Consider the following 20,938-nt stretch of genomic DNA (forward strand, 5'->3'; position numbering starts at 1 on the left):
GGACTTCCCACAGGGCAGGGAACCCTGATTGCTCTTTGGGCTGACGAGGAGGGGGACTTGATCGGGGGAGGGGGACTTGACGGGGGGGCGAATGGGAGGCAGTGGCGGGGAGGAGGCAGAAATCTTTAATAAATAAATAAATTTAAAAAACATTCTTTACACTCTACTTCAACATACGTGTAGGCAACCTTGTACTGATCATAGAAAACCTCAAGTTTTAGGGAAGGGGTCCATGCCAGACGGCTCATGACCATTTTCTGGAGTTTCTCGTTTTCAGTGCAGACGTCAGACTTTCCTGTCAGTCCAGTTGTAGTCGGAGGAAAGTGAGACACAGGCCCATGTGCTTTGCCAGTCTGTGCCTTAGCTTCTGATAATGATTGACAACAATTCTGGTGCCCTGATGGGTGCAGGGCTGGGTCTCCCATAGTCCCTGCTGTCTTTCATTTTCCCATAACCTTACCTAGTAAGAAGACAGCAGTTAGAGAGCCCAGGTGACTTTTTCCAGGTGACATAGCTGGTTAGTGGTGGGGACGAGACTTAAAGTCACGCATCCCTGTTCTAGAGAACAGGCTGGTAATGGGAGATTTCAGGCCCACTTAATTTGTATCAATTTCCAAAGTTGTCCAATATTTGGAGCACAAACTATGGATTAAATAGAAGTAAAAAGAAACCGAGACCCAGAACTATGGTAGAGAGCTATTGACCTCATTCACTGATGTGATTTGGTTAAGAAAACTCAATTCCAATTGGATGAATGCTGCTGCTTCTATCTTATGAAAATGCAACGCAAACGAAAAGCAAATACTTTCTGCATGAAACAGAACCACATTGATGGAGAGAGTGAAGGTTTTCCTTAGTGATGGGCCATTCCTTAGGATGTGGCCAAAAACAGACTGTGGAGTACTGTGGAGTCTGGTGTGGGGAGTTTGAACTGAGGATCCTGGAAGGAGAATGGCTTCGTATTCCCTCTGTAATTCTATTTCCATCAAAGCAGCAGGCACATGTAAATGGGAAAGCCAACACTTCCAGCTCCTAGGAAGGCAGATAACTGTTGTGCCAACAGCTAACATGCAAGTTTGGCTTGAGTTTACTACCCTGCCCATTTCTTCTTCTAGCTGTAAATGCCAGAACCCTGGAACATTATGTAGGGTATATTTCCTACCAAACTTAAGTGCTCCACACACATATTTATTGCTGTGTGTTACAGCCCAAAGAGACCTGTTTATTGATGTGTTTCACAAATCAAAGGGTCCCAATCCATCATGGAATCTGCCACTATATTTTTACATGGGGAAATTTAGGCTCAATGTAGGAAAAGAACAGGTCTGTTAGGGACAGAGATCTGGACACAGACTATGTCTCCTCCCCCCCCCCCCATTTCTTTATGTAAAATTCTGAATTTTGCCTGTTGTTCTTTGATAAAATTTACTTTGTTAGAGTTTACTGCTTCCCCCATACAAATGGGGTCTTAGAAAAACAAGGAGAATAGCAACAACAAAATGTGTATCCATATCCATGCTAGGAAGTAGTAATTTTACCTGTATTTTTTTAAATGATCCCATAAGAGATTGTGGGGATTGTGATGCTTTCAGAGGCCCTGGCTGTCGCCTATATGGTATATACAGGATAAGCAATCTAGACTGCTGCCAGCAGACAATAATGCCCAGAAGAGTTTCTGGAGCATGAACTCATCTACCAAAGCTCAAACAGTCTGAAGTTGAAGTACACGTTTATAGTCAGATACTAATGGCTGTGTATCATGTTCCGGCTGCTGCAGTGGTTTAAAGCCTCATTGATCTTGAGGATAGAATAAGGGGATTTTTATGGCCTGCACTCATTGCAGCTAGCATGCCAGAACTAACAGGCTAAGCATCCAGATCTTCCCACTTATTAGATGAGGGACTGTTCGTCTAGGTTGAAGGGGTTTAACATTCTCCTGGTCTTCCTCTCCCCACAGGGCACGTGCACATCACAGACTTCAACATTGCTGCTCTGCTGCCCAAGGAGACTCGGATCACCACTGTAGCTGGCACCAAGCCTTACATGGGTGGGTATGAGCAGCTTCACAAGTGGTTTCCATTTGTAAGAACAGATCTGGTGTTTCCAATTCTTCTAGATACCATTTGCTGAAGGTCAAATTCTTAAGGACTTGGACTTGAAGCAAACTCCTTTCTGGTTGGCTTTACCTAGGGGACTACCAATGTATGGGTCTGAAGTAAGGCAGAGCCATCTGCATTAACAAGTTACACAGCTGGATTTTGATTCAACAGGGACGTGGATCACGTTCTACAAATTCTTTTTTACGACCTAATCAGTTGCCTATGATTTCAGAACAAAAGTATGAATTTAGTCAGTGGCTAATTTACCTATGTCTGTGGAAGGGTTTTGACATGATAGTGACCCATTTAAAAGCAGTATGTACAATACGTACTTCATGCCAGTAGGAGAGATACAAAAATCACACAAAGGTACCAGAAATAAGTTGAGTCATAACATATAGCAAGAGTAATTTTAGTGCTGTATAAATAATATTGTGTGCATGCACAACGTGGTAAAGTTTTCAAGGTGCTTCCACAGTTCTAGGATTAGCTTCAATTTTGTTTTCACAGCAATCTCATGAGTTAAGTTTTTCTTAAAATAATTTATGCCTAAGAACTGTTCCATTATGTGCATGCGTCCATTTACAGTGATATATGCAACTGATTTTTGTCTTGACAATTAAGAATTTAACAATGCAGGGTTAGGAGTCAAATAGCCCATAAAATCTACATTTAATTGTAGCAACAAATCAGCTACAAATTCCATCTTCAATTGTCAGTGCTTTCCTCTGCAGAGAAACACTGTTTTCATAGAACTTGCTGCACCCCTATCTGCTCTGGAAAATCTAGAGATTTTCTGTTTATCAGCAGACATGTTATTCTCACAGTAGTGAAATACATGCCTTTTCCATATCACTCCTAAAGACTTGAGTTGATTCTCATCTGTAAAAGGAGACTGCAGGTTCATTTCCCGGCCACCCAAACCCAAATAAACACATAAAAAACATATTAATTACAACACTGTTTGGCCAATGGCTCAGGCATATTACTAGCTAGCTCTTACATCTTATTAATCCATTTCTATCAATAGGTGTATTGCCATGAGGTTGTGGCTTACTGGCAAGGTTCTGGCGTTCTTCTCCTTCAGCAGCTACATGGCGTCTCCTTTTGACTTCACCTACTCTCTTTCTATTTCTCTTCTAGCCTGGCTATATTTGGTCCTACCATAGGCCAAATAATAATAAAACATATCACAGTATACAGAGGGGAATTTCACATCACTCATCATCTGTTAATTCTTGATTTGATTATAATAACAGGATCTTAGCAATCAGATTGGGGTTAGGTATCTGTCTGTCTGCTGAACTTGCTGTTTCCTGAGTTCACAGACCCTAGTTGTTCATGAGGGTTTGTTGACTGTAGAGACAAGTATTAGCGGTAGAAGACAGAACTTGACTGTTTTTGGTAAGGAGGGGATAAGTGAAACTCGTGGTCCAGCTTCACAGGGGTAACCACAATGCTGGGTTACAGCTTACAAAGGAGACGCATGTCTGCATGGCTCACTGGAGATGCCAACAGTTGCAGCACAGACTAACTGCTCCAGGGTAGATCCTCTGTCATCAGCAGACTTAGAAAGTCATTGGATCACTGCTGTGCAAGCTAAATTGACAAGCTCTACCAGCCCTGTGGCAGACTCATCATTGGTGCAGTAGGATATAATGGTCCCTTTTACATGTTCAAACACAAGCAGTGCTTGCTAGGAAACAAGAGATGGGGATGTGTAAGAGGCAGCCCATTCCTCTATCTTTACCCTGAGGTGGGACAATCCAGCCTGATGAGGTGGGTGAGTAAACTCTGAGAGACTCCTGTCAGAATTCACCACACTGGATTTTAAGACGTCTGAAGCCTTATAATAAGCAAAAGGATTAAAATTGATTAGGTCTTGATGATCGATAAGCTATCCATGGGGTAGGGGTGGGGTACCAACTTGTTAAAGCATGGCATTAAACAATGCAGGGTTACTGGCAGACACAGGAGAGGGAAACCCACTCTCCTCTAGGCCAGCTCTCTTAATTAGTTAGGATCTTAAAGCTGTTGATGCTGAAGGGGTTCAGTAAGGAGCAGAGTGAATGTCACCAGCTAGATGCGGCCAGAGAATGTCATAGGAAAATGTTTGAACTTGGAAAAAAATCAAGGAAATGAACAATGCCACTTTCAATTTTTTCTTATCAGTTTTTCATTCTCTTTTCTCCACATGATGAGGGGGTGGGGGTCCCTCTTACATGAAAGGCCATCACAAGATCTTCTCTCTAAAGAAAAAGGAAGCCCTATTTTATGTAACATTTGAACAACTGCAGATTTCATGGCTTTCAATGGCCAGTGGGGGAATAAATTTCTTTTGTCACTGCTAAAATAACGGACACACAATTCAGCCCATTTTTCTGCCTAACACCCACGGCACTCTAGTTACAAAAGGGACTATCCAAGCCTGCTGGTCTGTCCAGTTTATTCCCTGGGTTTCCTGGGTTTTCATATTATAGGCTATTTTCTTGGCGCCAAATCATAAAGTGTGCATCTGGGGTTTCTAGGGATGGTTTCCATGGTGACAGAGTACTGGGAACACAACTTTCCTCTCCCCAGTCCTTTTAAGTATAATATCTGTATAATTTAATTTTTTTCAGAGTTGTCATTTCTGGCATCTTCATGCAATAGAACTAGGAAATTGGAATCCAGACATGAGGCCAGGCACTGTCAGCTTTCATGTTTCCAGCGGGCAATTGCTTGTGTTCATTTATCCAACTCTTCCTGTTGACCAGACAATGTGTCCGATACTTTACATCCATTTAGTCATTCATTTTCCCAAAGTGCCCTATGATGCTGGCTATACTTATTGTGGTTAAGCAAAGACACTCAGCAATTTGATGTGATCTTCACAGTAACAATTAGTCATCTTGGGATGAAAATCTTAGATTTATGTCAAGCTTTGTCTGACTTCAGATATTGAGAGGCACAAGGGGTGAAGTGTGTGCTGGGTCTTTTCCACTCACGGCCCTTCAAGAGCTGAACTAGTTCTGTTTGCCCATCATGTTGGGAATGTTTCCCACTGTATTCCAAAAGAATGTGTGAAAGACATAGCCTATGGCTTTATCTACATCTACTTTTGTCTTTTTAAAAAATATCTCTTTTCATGAAGGATTATGGCTAGAAGCCTGCCTTCTCTTTTACTCTATCTACTGGTAATTTACTAACACATACTTTATAGCGCTGGTGTAGAATGCTAGCAATTAACTAGAGAGAAAGGCAGATAGGAAGCAAGGAAGGGAAGAAGGAATGATGGAAAGAAAGAAGAAAAAGACCTGAGAAGACAGAGTCCAGGATGAAACAATGAGATGAGGGGCATGTCCTTCATAAGCTCTTACCTTCTGCCCTCCTGCCGCTCGTAATTCAACACCAGCTCACTGTTCTAGCCCTTCCTTCATCCCCATCTTAGAACTGAGTATAATCCAGATCACTTAGAAGTTCACCAGTTAAAGCTTTCTCCTTAATACAGAGGAGGTATGTGTGTGTGTGTGTGTGTGTGTGTGTGTGTGTGTGTGTGTGTGAACCCACGTGCCCGTGCATGTGTTTGTGTGAGAGAGCACGAAAGTCCACTAAGAAAAAAGTGCAGAATGCTGACAAGCGAAGAAGAAAATAATTCTTGCACCAATTGATGTTTATAGATTCCTTTTGAGTGTTTTTCTGTGTACAAACACATTTGCCTTTTCACTTTTAGAAGGTGGATTAGACCAAATTTCTTTGATGAACAATTGCTGTCATGTAGTGAGCAACCATAATGTCCCAGGTGTTTTGTTAAGTCTTTAATATTCATTACATCATTAAAACAGCTCCATGAGACAGATCTTACTATGATTTTTATTCATGCATTAGGAAGTCCAACCCAGAGAGAAAATGGCATGATCATATCCCAGAACAAGTGATTGGCAGAGCATGAAATGAAATCCAAATCTAGAAGCCTCGAGCCTGGAACATTCAGGGAGATGGCAGTGATAATGGTGTAATGATTGACATTTGCTAGCACGCTGGGTACATTCTGAGAACATGCCTTTGATCGCTTGCTCTAAAAACAATTCTGGAAGGCAATAACTGTGGCTGCTTCCACTTCAGAGGTGAGCAATCTGAACAGTCAGGACACAGGTCCAAGGAAGGACTATGAGCATGGTCTAAGTGAACGGTTCTTAACCTGTGGGTTGCAACCTCTTTAGGGAGAGGGATCTAATGACCCTTCGATGGGAGTCATTTATCAGACATTCTGCATATCAGATATTTACATTGTAATTCATAACAGTAGCAAAATGACAGGAAGTAGCAATTAGAATAATCTTATGTGTGTGTGTGGGGGGTCATCACAACATGAGAAATTGTATTAGAGGGTTGTATAATGTGAATTCTAATTGGTCTTAATAATAAAAACCCAGAGTCAGATATCAGGGTAAATGCTGAAAGATCAGAGAAACAGAGAGGGCAAGATCCTGTCTCCAGAAATCCCCAGACTGAATGCCTTAAGCTCCCGCCATATATTCCTCTCTCCACCCAGCCACATCCCTTCCTGTCTTTACCTCCCTAGTATTAGGATTAAAGGCGTGTGACTCCCAAGTACTGGGATTAAAGATGTGAGACACCACCATCCCAGGCCCTCTTTCTCTTTGAGACTAAATGAATCTAGTGTAGCCCACAGTGGCCTTGACCTTGTAGAGATCCCTCTGCCTCTGCCTCCCCAGTGCTGGGATTAAAGGTGTGTGTGTGCCCCTGCTGTCTGGCCTCTATGGCTGACTAGTGGCCAGCTCCACACTCTGATCCTCAGGCAAGTTTCGCATGTTAGAGCACAAAGGAAAGATCACCACAGGGTTACAGCACTGGGAAAGTCGAGAAGCAAGGCTCTAAGCCGTCTGATAGCCCTGGGTCCAGGCAGTCCACACACCTCTCCTGGAAACGGTACCCTCTTCCCCCTGCCCACTTAGCCTGAGCCTTGTCCGACAGCGAACTCTACTCATTTTCCTGTGTCAGGACATAAAGCCCACATTCTGCACCACATGCTGCAGATGAGAGCCGCTGTGGTGTGTACAGTTTCCTCTGCTGTTGAATACTTGGTTGCTTCTCACTGTGAACTGTCCTTTTGTCATAGAGATCTTGGTTCTTGGTAGCAAAATCGTTTCCATCAACTTGATTATTTCTATGTCATGAATATTGTCATAAAATAATGTCTTCTACCCTTGAGGATCATGGAGCGTAACTTTGGGTTTTTATCAATATAAACAAGAGTAAGGGCCATCAAGATGGCTCATCAGGGAAAGTGGCCCACTGCCGAGCTAATGACCTGAGTCAGACCCTTGGAACCCACGGAGCTGAAAGAAAGAAGTGACTCCTACAAGCTGTCCTCTGACCATGACATTCACATCATGGAATGGAATGTGCCCATGCCTGTAAACACACACACACACACAAAGGCAAATGTGTGTTGTAATTCATAGTTGCTTCAATTGATTCATTCACACTTTATTTTTAAATGTACTGCACACAATGAACATACAAGTTTTACCTATTAGCTAAAATTACCACTGCAGGAAAGAATTCCTGCTTACAGAGCACACATGCCAATGTCTATCCCTGAAGGCTGGTTTCTACTCATTCTGGAAGAGCGTAACAAACATACTTCCCTGCATCCTCACCCGTGCCCAGTTATCAAGACCCCAACCTCCCAAATACCAGAAGAAGCGGACCTCACTGTGATGTCGGAACCCATCTCTGTGACTCTATATATTGCCTGTCCATAGACTCTGCCCATTTTCTTATGGATCCGTTTTTCTCCCCTACTTTGTGCTTCTTAGTGATTACGTAAATAATTCCTGCCTGTACGTATCGGGGACATGATTCCTAGCTCCTAGTATGCGGTATTTGTGGTGTGCACGAGTTCTTTGTCTCCTTAATTTGTTGGTTGTGACATTCAGGTTTTGGGGCCGAGTCTTGCCGTGTTGCTCTGGCTGGTCCGGAACTTTCAATGTAGCTCAGACTTTAAACAAGCAGTAGTCTCCTTGTTTGTCTCCTGAATGCTGGGATTGCACGCATACACAATGAACTCCTCGTTTATATGCTCTAACTACTCACGTTTGTGTGGAGGGCTGGGATTCAGGCCCAGGGCCTGGCTCATGTGAAGCACGTGTTCAGTCTCTCAAGTTTGCATGTGGACCTGCTTTAGGGTTTCTTTCCTGGATGCAGTTCTTAGCTAGATCTTCTTATTCCAGATCTTAGATTTGTCTACTTAGTACTTTATTATTTTATTCATTTTTACTTAATACCAATTCTATACTACATTCACCGGACGTATATCTAATAAGTCTTATGCCATTTTTGTTAGGTTATTAATTATTTGGAAATTCTGTGTAAAGTCACAACCCTCCAATGCTTATTTGAAAATCATTCCTCATCATCTAAATAACTTCAGATACTAATATCTGTACTCTGGGATTTTCAGTATTAATTGCCATAGCTTTATAATATATGGGATATAAGGTGTTTCTCTGTTCTTTTTCCAAAGCACACCATTTGCACACTTTTTGAGGTCATATCTGATTTTTTTTATTATAGAATTATTTGGGGGGGGACCCTTTCTGACAAAAACCTAATGCCTAGGCTTTAAACTCTAAATCTGATCATCATCAAATACCCAAATAAGCATATGAATTGTAGCAAGCCTTTTAGCAATCAATGGAAATTCATTTGAAATTGCAATGAGATGAAATGGCACATGCAACAAGTCAGTAATAACCCCCAGTGTGGAAAAGAGTGCGGAGCAAAAGGGGCTTTGGCCGCTGGCCTCGGTGTGAGCAGCGCAGCCCTTTGGTGGGTATAGGAGTGTGAAATGCACAGCCCCATCTCCAGCACACCTGCTCCCGACAACATCACTAGTGAGACAGGACCACAGCAGCACAGGAGTGGGCCAGGCAGCATTGTTTGCAATACTCCCAAATGGAAAATAACTCCAACAGCTATCCACAGTAGGGCAGGTATGTAAATCACCAATGTATCCATGCCGTGCTAATAACTTCAACAAACTGAATTGCCTAGCAATTTGGATAAATCACAAACAAATATTTTTGGGCTGAAAAGGTGGCATGCAAATGACTCGAGAAACTAGCATTTCATTTCAAAGGACTTGGTAGGATGTGTTCCTTCACTTTCTCTCTCTCTCTTTTACTTTGTTAATGTTGGCTTTATTGTAATTGCTTGAAACAAATTAAGTAAATGGTTTTGCAGTCCCTCATTTCATTAATCCGTAGCCCCAGGGAAATATTTATCATATAGACAAAGTTAAGCTGTTGTTTAGAAATTCATACATCATTATAAAAAAATCAACATTATTCAATGAAAACACAGGGTGGTGGGTTCTAGGCAGAGTGGGAAGGTTAGTTGTAGTGGTGGGAGCAAGACTGTGCTTCTTGATGGGGATGATGGTTACAGGGGCACTGGCCCCTAAATAGCCATTTGATTCTTTTATGTTTCAGATGCTTTCTGAATGTGTATATTGAAAAACTCTTTTAAAAGGAAAAAGGTTCCAAACAAAAGACCTCTTGTCCATTCGGAGGGAAAGCGATGCTTTCCCAGTTCTGTTTGGCTCCTCTCAGGAGCAAGGGGAGTCAGGAAATCAGAGCAAGGAATCAGAGAAAGGCCCTCAGCATCTCCCATCGCCACCTGCCTGCTTGAAGGCCTAAAATGTCAAGGCACTTTTGTGTGTTGTCGTGGTTTCTCTTCTTAAATGTCTATCGCGCTACCTCAGGGCTTAGCACAACATCAATGCTGGTTTAGTGAAGGAGCGCATATACAGATGCCTTCATGCTTGGAAGCAGAGCAAATGTCAGACGAAAGGCAGACATGTGCTCATACACTTGCATATAAAAAAGAACAGTCATGCCTCCTCCAAGGATGGTTTGATATGAGAGAGTCCAGGGCTTTGGTAGTGTAATATTTACTTTGTTTGGTGTTTCCTAATAACATGGTCTCTGCCATGCTTCTGAATGCCCGGATGTCCTCTTAAGTGCAGTGTTTGACACCTGTCTCCTGAGAGATGATTTGCGGTACAATCCTGAAGAAGGAACACAAACCTACAGTTCATTCTATCTAGGAATAGGAACACTGAGGGGTCAGGGCCGTTGTCTCTCCAGTTGCACTGGGACTTGGAACTTGAAGAAAGGACACTGTGATCCGTGAAACATGAATTCACCGGGGCATGAGACCCACTTAATTCTCCAGCACAGAGCCCTTCGAGCCAGTCCTGAGCATCAGGATGTCTATATGCTGCCCTTGGAATGGAAAGCTGTCCACAAAAATCTAGCTAGAATTCAAGCTCACAGGTAAACCTGCTTGTATAAACAGGCCGTGTCCTCAGGATTTCCTTTGCCCAGTCAGTACCTTACTGAAGGAGGTGTGGCATCAACTCTTTGTAGCTTTGAACTAGGTAAACTCCTCGGCTGTTATGGTCATTTGCTTCTGATTCTTTGTTTTGATTTTTTTGCAAATGCCAGACACTGTGTTGACCTTTGGACAGGCATGAACTCATTTAATTTCTAAACTGATAAAGAATTATTTTTAGTGTTCTAATCTTGCTGGGGCAGGAATTACGCTGTGCCCACTGATTTGCTCATGGACACCGTAAGTAGTAGGGGCAGCCTTAGAACCCAGCACAGGCACAGAGATAATGGTCACAAGTCTGGTGGCTTCCGTGTTCACTCATCTGCGTGATAAGTTTCTATCTACTGACTCTGAGTGCTAGGTTCTTGACTAGACACTGTGTGTAACCTGGTGAGCAGCAGCCCCATAGCTGTCCTTGCTCTGTCCTTCATGTCCCCTTTCCTAACCTTTTGGATGCAAGTATATTCTTAGAAATGTATAACAAAGTACTTGAAGAAAGCCTGAGGGGTCATCTTTAAAGGTTCAGTAGATGCTGACTCTGCTCTCCAGTAGAGTCAATTCAGAGACTATAATTATAAAGTATAAACGTCCCATGATTATTGCAAAGTGTTATGCTTCCTTGAGTGCCCTCTCTCCTCCCTCCCCACCCCCAATCTCACACATAGTAGGAAGCTGCATTCACCCCCTTGATGCTGCCGGGTGTCCCCAAGTCAATGCATGTCTCCTCCAACTCTAAGCATTATTTGAGATTGCCAAATGCATTCAGCTCCTTTAGTGTAGACTTTGCAGATGAAGACAGTGTGCGCCCTCAGCTTTCTTCGTCTCAGAGTTAGTGGCTCATCTGAGGACAAATAGGACCCACAGTGTAAAGGTTCTAAAGAAGAAAAGAGTTTGTCCACTAAGGTCTGCGCATGTCTGCTTGTGTTAGCTGATGAACGGGACTGCTGGGCGAGCTAAGAAATTAGAAAGTGCTGCCTGCTGCGAGCAATCCACCACTGAATAATAAACAACCGTGGGAGTGTTTACACCTTCCAGGCTTGCTGATTCTTCTTGGGAGGAATGTGTTGGGGAAATAGATTGATTGGCATCTCAGGGAGCGAAACTAACCTTTTCCGTGTTTTGCAGCTCCTGAGATGTTCGGCTCCAGGAAGGAAACAGGCTACTCCTTCGCTGTCGACTGGTGGTCCCTGGGGGTGACAGCTTATGAGCTGCTAAGAGGCCGGGTACAGTTGAACCACATGTTCTCGTTTCGTGTTATTCTAGAAAAACAATGTTTTCAAGATCTGCTTTTGTATGTCTATGTATGTGTGCCCGAGTGTGTGTTATGTACCCTACCTACATGTGTGCAGTGCCTGCAGTGGCCAGGAAAGGGCATTGGAGCTTTCAAAATTGGAGTTACAGGTGAGCCACCTGATGTGAATGCCGGCATCCAAACCCAGGTCCTTTGCAAGCAACCAGGCTCTTAACCACTAAGCCATCTCCCCAGCCCCTTCAGGTTCTGTTTCAGAATGAAAGAACGAATTCTTTGCTAAGAACCAAGCAGTTTATTTGAAATCAGAAAACACCTATGCTGTCTAGTGTTAACAATACCCCTTGAGACTTCTGCACAGAAAATTCAGTGTTCTCTATGTGCTGCCGAATCTGTCAGTTAATATTAATTCTACAGATAAGTTAATAATATGGATATCAAAAACTCCTGATAAAAGGAAATCAATAGGCCTCACTCTCTTGGGTAAATCTGCGTGTGTGTTTAAAGAAAATCATTTTGCAATCACTGGACAGGGCTCTAATTCAAACACCCCTCTCCATCAACGTGAGAGTTGTTGGCACCAGACAACCTGTGCTCTGTCTTTTCGGTCCCATGTCTGACGTGGCTGCTGGATATGAGTTCCCTAGCAAGCTGGAGGAGTGGCCTTGTCAGTGAAAATATTTCTCAAGCGAGAAACTCTTCCCTAGAAAAAGGTTCAGAGAAAAATAATAAAAATTATATTTTATGCAATTACTGCAAATTAATACGGAATTCAGATATCCCACACAGTTTTATCGTAGTTAGCCCAGCCTACTGAAATAGTGTACTGTGAACCTGGTAGCATAGAGTATTTATTTTCTTACAGCTGGTAGAGGCTGGAAGTCCAAGTCAGAGAGTCAGAAACGCAGGGCTCTGGTGTCCTTACAACACAGAGAAAGGAAGGGGTGGAGGGATGGGGGGGAAGTAAAGATGCGGAGAGCACAAGAAGGCAAAAGGGAGAGAGAAAGGTCATTTAATCTTAAAATGTCAGGCTCTGCCTTTAGGACACATTCTGTCTCAAACTGTGCCACAGTTCCTGTCTTTAAATAACATCTCGTTGAGGGATAGCACTCCAACATAAGACTGTGTATAAGGAACACACCCAGACCATGGCATTTCTCTCTGGGTTCTCCGAAAGCCATGTCCTCCTCATATGGAGCGTACACTCAATAAATTCCACTAGCAATAACATTTTCTCCCCTCCCCCAGCATCATCTCTAGAGTCCCAAAGACACATCTGAATACCATCCAGATCCATTGTGGATGGGACCAGGACATGTTTCCTCCCGGGGCAGAATTCCCATGCACCTGGGAACCTAGAAAGCTGGACAAATCACATGCTTTCAAGCTATGATGAAGGGCAGAGGCATAAGTTAGACAGTCCCACCCAAGAAGAGATGAAAAAGAAAATTAGAAGGGGTCCCAAGTTCAAAGCAGCAGAGTCCAACCAGTTCTCTTTGACTATAAAGACGGAACAGAAGATGTTCAGTTGTCTGTCACCTTCCCTTCCATCTAGCCCATTGTCTGTCCCCTTTACCTCCAACAAATTGTCTCTGCCGGCATAATCGCCTCTGCCTTTGGAACCCCGTGACTCACAAGCAGCATTTCCTTATCAATTAGTTGTTCAGCCTTATCCTTTATGTTCCCTTCAAAACAAGCAACATCCCCATGAGCTTGTATTTTGTCCTTTTTTAATTTTTTTTCTTTTTTTGGCTTTTTTTGTTTTGTTTTGTTTGCATTGTTTTATACTGTGAATAGAGTCCAAACTTGCAAGTTTTCAGTTTCTGCTTCTTTGTTGCTAAACAATTTTCATCTCTAATTCCCCTCTTTTTTTTTTTGCGGTGTACTATAAGTAGCCAGGTGGAGCCATGCCTCTTGTATAGTGATGTGAGGTCCTTAGGGGCGGCAGATGTGTTGTAGATATGTCAATTGGGAAGAGACTCCACAACTCTGCAATTTGATTGGTTGTAGTTTTCTGTGATGGTCTCCTTGATGACAGGTGAGAGAATTATACTTAGTTGGAGGTATGAGGATAAATATTTAGGCATTATGCGGGCAGTGGAGAGTATATGGAAGGGTTTGGAGAAAAGGGGAAATCGATGTAACTCAAAAAGTTTAAAATCAGAACAAATAAGCCAAACACTAGCATTTTGTTGTCACATCCAGATCTTCCCATTTTCCTGTGGATAAACCCTATTCAGATGTTTTTTTTTTTTATTATTCTTTTCGAGACAGGGTTTATCTGTGGTTTTGGAGCCTGTCCTGGAACTAGCTCTGTAGACCAGGCTGGTCTCAAACTCACAGAGATCCGCCTGTCTCTGCCTCCCGAGTGCTGGGATTAAAGGCGTGCGCCACCACCGCCCGGCTTTCAGATGCTTATATGTAGAAACACTTAGCAATTTCGACAAAAGTAAATCATACTTTCACTTCCTGTGTGTGTTATACACACACAAATATATAACTTCCTACAAGATAATAGCTCAGAGTTTCACTTTCATGACTAACTCCATTTTGTAAATACCTTACCCTACAAACATTACCAGACATATCAATCAACGTTTGTGTTTTCTCTTCCACGAGATCTGATTGCTGATTCATCTGAAAATATGATATATATCTTACATAGTTTAATATTAATCCCACTCTCTAACTTCTCGTCAATATATTAAATGTATTGTATTGTATTAAATGGGCAGAGGAACAAAGCCCAATACATCAGTTTTGACACATTCTAGGAAGGAAACACTAAAAGACGGTATGTGATTATGGTGCAAGATGCAATTAATTGAAAGAAAATGAAATAGCAACATTTAATTACAAGTATCATTGCAGCTGAACAAGTGTGTAGAGCAATAACAACTTCCTGCTAATTTGAAAACTAACTCTTATCTATAAGAAAAAGAAAATCATGTGCAAATATGCTTTAATAGCACCTCTGAGCCTAGCTGTGCTTTGGGTGGGCTGGACCTCAAACATTATCCTGCCGTAATCTCCCAGTCCCAGCCACTAGAAAGCAAAAGTGCCTCCCTGTCTCCTACAGTTTCATATTAGCCATAAGTAGTACTCCACATAGTTACCTCTGTAGTATTGATTGCAGTGTATCCGCAACTCTTTGTGTTTGGTGGGGGGAAAGAGTCACAGTGTAACCCAGGCTAACTAAGTTCAAGCTCCCCCTCCTCCTGCCTCTGCTTCTCGAGTTCTGTGATGGGATAGCATCTACTTGTGCCATCTACCCACTGACCCTTTTCCATTCTGAACCTCTCGAGACACAATCACAAGACACCGTTTGCTGCCACCTAACCCTGTCCCTTTCCTGCTCACCCGTTCGTTATCTAGCCCCTCTCTTCATTGACAGCGCATTTCAGGTTCTTCAATAGATCCCATCTTGTGTCAGCTGGTCACATGACACAAGTCACGCCACAGAGAACTTTCCCTGTATTCCTGCCCCCATTTTCCCCAGCAGCCTCTCCCAGTGGTTCATTTTACTGGTGAAGTAGCTACATCTTATACATAAAGGAACTAAGGGACAGAAAATGAATGACCTGGTTTAGCATTCAAAGCCATCTGACCTCAAGCTCTAACCCGTGATTACATTGTAAAACCTTTTAATTGACTACTGGGAAAAACAAACACTTCCCCTTCCTCCAAATTGGTTCGTCCATCAGCGATTACTTAAACATCTGGGAAAGGCCAGTCATGTGAAAAATGTGTGCACACACATTAACTGTCCTGTGATTAATCTAATGTGGAAGTCCTGTCCTTGTGCACATAATATCGACTCTGGTTTTAAGTCGCTTAAGGTTTTCCTAGAAGACGGGAAGTTAATGATCGTAGCGTCTGCCCTCTAGTGGACAGATGTAAAATCATCATCAGCTTGTCTTTTATTTAAGAAAATTTTTTATTTTTTAATTTTTGGAGTAGATTATGGTAACATGTTTCCAAATGAGATTTTCATACAAATTTCATTTTAATTTTAATTTCTTTTATTCAAGCCAAAACAGTAAATGACAATGATTGTTCTGGAAAAGGTTTTGTTTGTTTGCTTAACTTTTATCCCAGCATAAAGTTCCCCACAACATACCCCATAACATAAGCAGAGTATTAGACACTGGAACTGATATTTTCTAAGCAATTTTCTTTCCTTAACTTTATCATTATGTTTAATTTTTACATTTTTGTTGTTGTTTGTTTGTTTAAAAGCATCTCTCTCAGTTGCCTGGGCTTGGTTTAAACTCACTATGTAGCTGAAACCTGTCTTAAATTCCTGATCTTTCTGCCTCTATCTCCCAAGTCCTGGGTTTACAACACATGCCACACCACCTAGTTTTTGTCATATTTCAGATAAGGCTATGGGAAAATTATGATCTGTTTGTAATCAACCTTATGTAATAATTTGAAGTTTTTCTCTTCATTATTCACTTTTTATATAAATATGCCTAAAAGCTATGAACAAAACACTTTGAAATCAGTGCCTCAGAGACTGGTTCAATCCACTGAAATATTTTGTTTCGATCTGTAAAATAACAAGTTCTTAAAACTTAGGATATTTTGATAAAACACTAAAGTCCGTGACATTTCTTTAAAAATCCGTAGAAATTCTGACAGCACTTGACCATGTACCCAATATGGCTACCTGTCAATCAACTCGAAGGGGTTCTTATTGAGGTTTTATTATTTCAAAGTTTACCTTGTAAACACTTTCATGCGTTTTTCCACCTTTGACCTGTAAAAATGAAGGCTCTTTCTCTTTTTCTTCCTTAAGAGACCATACCATATCCGCTCCAGTACTTCCAGCAAGGAAATTGTGAACATGTTTGAGACGGCAATTGTGACTTACCCTTCTGCTTGGTCACAAGAGATGGTATCCCTTCTGAAAAAGGTGAGACAGGAGAAAGAATGTTGGAAGGATGTCAAGAAAGGAAGTGTACAGCCTGGTATATGGTTAGAAGTCAAGATGTGGTCAGGAAAACACACGTTTGTAGAACGGGTCTTGTGAGTAATCATTTTCATGTATATGGCTTCCTTAGTTCAACCAATGGGTGCCTCTGGATAGTACAAGGCCTTGTCAAACTCACTGTGTCCAAAGTGTAATTCTTAATCTCCCTGGATTCCGTGGGTCTCTTTCAGTGTTCTCTTTCCCAGTGGCTGGTCCCTTCACCAGGGCTCACTCATCTTCTTCATATCTGACCCTTCATCTGATCCTAATTTACACTTTCAATAGCTACTGTGACTTTAATCATCCATCATCTCTGAGGCTTTGCTCTAGTTCAGCTGCTATCAAATCCTTTTAGATTTGTTGCATGCATCTGCCACTCCACTCTCTTCTCTTCTCTTCCCCATTTTTCAGCGACTTCTTATTGGTCTTCAAATAAAGATCAAACTAAATTGTGTATTATAACAGTTACAAATAGCCTTTCAAACTTTGTGAATCTGGTCGCCCTTTGGTTGGTTTGGCTGTTTTGCCTTCTCCTCCAATGCCTCAGATAATAACACCACAGGTTTTGCACACGATAGTCTCTCCTGCATCACTGCTTCACACCTTAGCTCTTCTAGCACCTTCTCATAGTTGTATGAGATCAATACAACTTCACGTGATTTTCTGACTGACAATGGCCCATACATTGCTTTCTACAACTCCATTGTAAGTGCAGAAACCAAGAAAAGCATTTTGACACTGCTCTGTCAATACTCCATTGCCACATGGTCAATGGCTGTGTCTCCTTGAGCAGTGAATGAGCTTGTTTACCTACTGTTGAGTTGAAGTCCTATGTTGTATGTGGTCTGAAGTTGCATGTGAGCCCAGTACAGTAAAATCACATATTGGCTTCAATGGGTCATAAATTAAAACAACAACACAAAGAAAAAGGAATTGCTAGCCATTTTACATCATTTGTAGACACAGCTTCAGGTCTCAGCTCTGTAAAGCCACGTTCACTTCATGATTTGAGCTCGGTAAGCCAAGATTTAGAAAGCAGACTTGCCCAGTAGGAGAGTCAGGAAGGAAAGTCCTATTGAATTCTGGAAATAATCCATTTGTACTGATCATGGAACAAGCACTACTTCTAGTGTCATTCCAGAGCACACACTCTCCACGGGATTTGCATGTGGGTAGGAGAAGGAGACCACTGTCTTGTCAAACCACTTGCTTGATTTCTGCTGCAAGGAACTCCCCTTGGATGCTTGGTGCAGAACACTTAGGAAGGATTTTGGGGGGTCACCTATCTGGTCTTCCTTGTGACAACGATGTTTATATTTCATTGGCAGCTACTTGAACCTAATCCAGACCAACGATTTTCCCACTTGACTGACATTCAGAATTTCCCTTACATGAGTGACATGAACTGGGATGCAGTGCTTCAGAAGAGGCTCATTCCAGGCTTCGTTCCAACTGTAAGTCCAGTCTAACAAGCCCTAATAGCTCCTACCCTCTGTCCACATTACTCTGTGTACAAGATCATGCAGGGCCTTGTTTGATGATCCCACTAGGAATGGAAAAATGCCCCAGGATTACCTTTACAGTGGAGAAAACAGAGAGATACATGGAGTAAATTGATGCCCCCAAATCACACAACTGGCCAGAAGCTAAACTGGGGTTCCAATCTAGGGAGTTGATATCTGGGCTTCTAGGTTGTAGCCATCATTTGTGCTGTAAGAGGTTCTAGTCTCCCAAATAGTTATTTCCAGAAATATGCTGGTTGAAAAGAGCAATCTCTTTTCTTCTTGCAAGGAAGTAATCTTTGCTGTCCTTGGAAATCTGTGAGTTGCTTAGTGGGAAACTTCAACCCCAGGATCGTTCCTCTTCTTTTCTAAGTTTTACCGAATTGACCACAGTTTTAAGAGCTAGTAATTGCAGAGAGATAACTCCCATGGGGTGAGTACCCAAACAAGGGTCGCTGTGTCCCACTGCACACTGCTGGATTAAGCTTAGGCAGGGCTACTCCTAATGCTTCTCTCTCCTCTCTGTCTTGGATGTGAGTTGTACCACTAGGCAGAAAAACATTGGCAAGAATGATGTGTTCCTGCAGACTCTTGAGTTTTCTGTTCAAGTCCAAGTGAGGCACTTGTTATGGGGACACAAACACATGTTCAGTGCACATGTGTTGCACTGAACAGCTGAATAAGGTGTCTAGTGAGTTTGTCAAGTAGAAGAAAGGAGAGAGCGATGTGGCAACATTCAAGAGTATAAATGTCTACCTTAGTGAGCAACAGTAAAGTGGGAGAGACATTTGTACTTGGGTGCATACTGAGGTAACTATGTGGGACCTTGGATAGCACCTGATGCAAACACAAACTCCCTTCTGTTAGCCACTCCTGATTCTTGTGAGAGGCTCCACCTTATAGATCGTGGGTCTTTCTGATAACCTAACTCATTTGAAGAACCTGGCAAGTGGCAAATTCTTGGCCTCATGTTCAGAAATCCTGATGTTGAAAGTTGGTTGGTGACCTTGGCAGCTGAACAAGCAATGGCCATGGTTCTGATCTATGTGGTCATTGGAACAAACTGAGGAGCCCAAGAGCTCAAACCTTAGAAATATTATTTTAATATGGTCTCCTCCATTACTCACTGAGGGATAGTTAGAAGAGAATAAAAATAAATAAACTATACAATCAAAGACCATAAATGACAATGCTGGCAGTCAGTGCTATAAAACCTCAGCGGGCATTCAAGTTTTTATGCCTGGACTGTTCCCCTTAGGACTAAGTACTGTTCTCTGTATTAGGCTTGCACAGTCTTAGGAATTATGCAAGCATCTAAGGACTGAGTCACGCTTTCTTCTTTATAGAAAGGCAGGCTCAATTGTGACCCTACTTTTGAACTGGAAGAAATGATTTTGGAATCCAAACCTCTTCATAAGAAAAAGAAGCGCCTGGCCAAAAAAGAGAAGGAGATGAGGAAATGTGACTCCTCTCAGGTAGGTGGGTTGCCCCTCAAGCCAGGGAAGGGCAGTTCATTCCAGAGCTGCTGTGGGGAGGTCATCTGGAAGCCTGCTTTTCCCTGGTGTTAGGGGTTTATGGTAATGAGATAGGCACAGCTGCCATGGCCCCTAGACTGTCCGTACCTCCTTGATGACCAGCACCTAGCAGCACCAGAACACGGGTCCCCAGGCTTTGAAGGACATCATCTTAATTTCCCATCATGTCTCCCGAAAGGTGTGGTACAGGCTGCTGAAGGTGCATGGACAGGACTCCCTGACAGGGGCAAGGATGGTGGGTTAACCACTACTGTGTTAGCAGTTGTTGACAGAGGTTTCTGTCCTGCACAGTTCCCCCAGTCACTTAGTCCCAAAGAAACATACAGGGGTTTACATTAATTACAAACTGATTGGCCCAGTAGCTCAGACTTCTTATTAACTCTTATAACTTCTATTAGCCTATTATTCTTGTCTATGTTAGCCACATGGCTCAGTACCTCATTCAGAGAGGCAGTCACGTCTTGCTTCCTCTGCATCTGGGTCATGACTGCAGACCAAGCTTTCCTCTTCCCAGAATTCTCCTGTTCTCATTGCCCCACCTCTACTTCCTGCCTGGTTATCATGCCTATACTTCTTACCTAGCTACTGGCCAATCAGATTTAATTAAAAAATAATACAAGTGACAGGATAAAAGACCAATGTCCCACAGAAAGCAGTAAAACTGTGACCAATCTGCACTTGTGGATTCGATCCAGGTTGTTCACCAAATAGAGGTCATTGGCTATTTGTGGTCCCTGTGTGTCATCTAAGCATGCTTCTGTTTCTTTGTTATGCTCAACTTGAAGACCTGTCTTCTTCAAGAGCACCTTGATGCCGTTCAGAAGGAATTTATCATTTTCAACAGAGAAAAGTGAGTAATGGGGTGAAGACCAGCAGCTTGAAATGATACTATTTAGGCAGATTTCATTTGCAGAGATTTGATTGATTTTAAGCTCTTATTTTTCTGATTCTAAAATTATGCAAATATAGGATAAAAATTTTGAAATTTCTAAAGCCTTTTTTTCTGCCAGTGGGTTTTTTTTTTCTGATAAATAACCCTAGTGTCATAGTTTTACTTAGGGAAACTGGATTGTAATCACAGCGACAGTTTAAAAAGTTTTTATTTTAAAGTTTGGGGGGACAGGGGCAGTCATTGGACAAGTTGCAAGAGCCATTTCTCTCCTTCCACCTGTGGG

At 42.3% G+C, this 20,938-nt stretch overlaps 1 protein-coding gene across 1 annotated transcript in view; it reads left to right on the plus strand.

Annotated features, from left to right (window-relative positions):
- Positions 1–20,938, plus strand: part of Stk32a (serine/threonine kinase 32A) — a 114,178-nt gene that overhangs the window by 89,384 nt on the left and 3,856 nt on the right. Inside the window, exons 7-12 of the mRNA XM_050163476.1 lie at positions 1,958–2,047; positions 11,628–11,725; positions 16,553–16,669; positions 18,055–18,180; positions 19,575–19,703; positions 20,549–20,613. Of these exons, the coding sequence (XP_050019433.1) occupies positions 1,958–2,047; positions 11,628–11,725; positions 16,553–16,669; positions 18,055–18,180; positions 19,575–19,703; positions 20,549–20,613 (625 nt within the window). The remainder of the gene's footprint in view (positions 1–1,957; positions 2,048–11,627; positions 11,726–16,552; positions 16,670–18,054; positions 18,181–19,574; positions 19,704–20,548; positions 20,614–20,938) is intronic.

The sequence above is a fragment of the Alexandromys fortis genome, unplaced genomic scaffold, assembly GCF_014885135.2.
Source record: "Alexandromys fortis isolate MF-2015 unplaced genomic scaffold, M_Fortis_MF-2015_v1.1 scaffold_17, whole genome shotgun sequence".
In the NCBI taxonomy this organism is placed as follows: domain Eukaryota; kingdom Metazoa; phylum Chordata; class Mammalia; order Rodentia; family Cricetidae; genus Alexandromys; species Alexandromys fortis.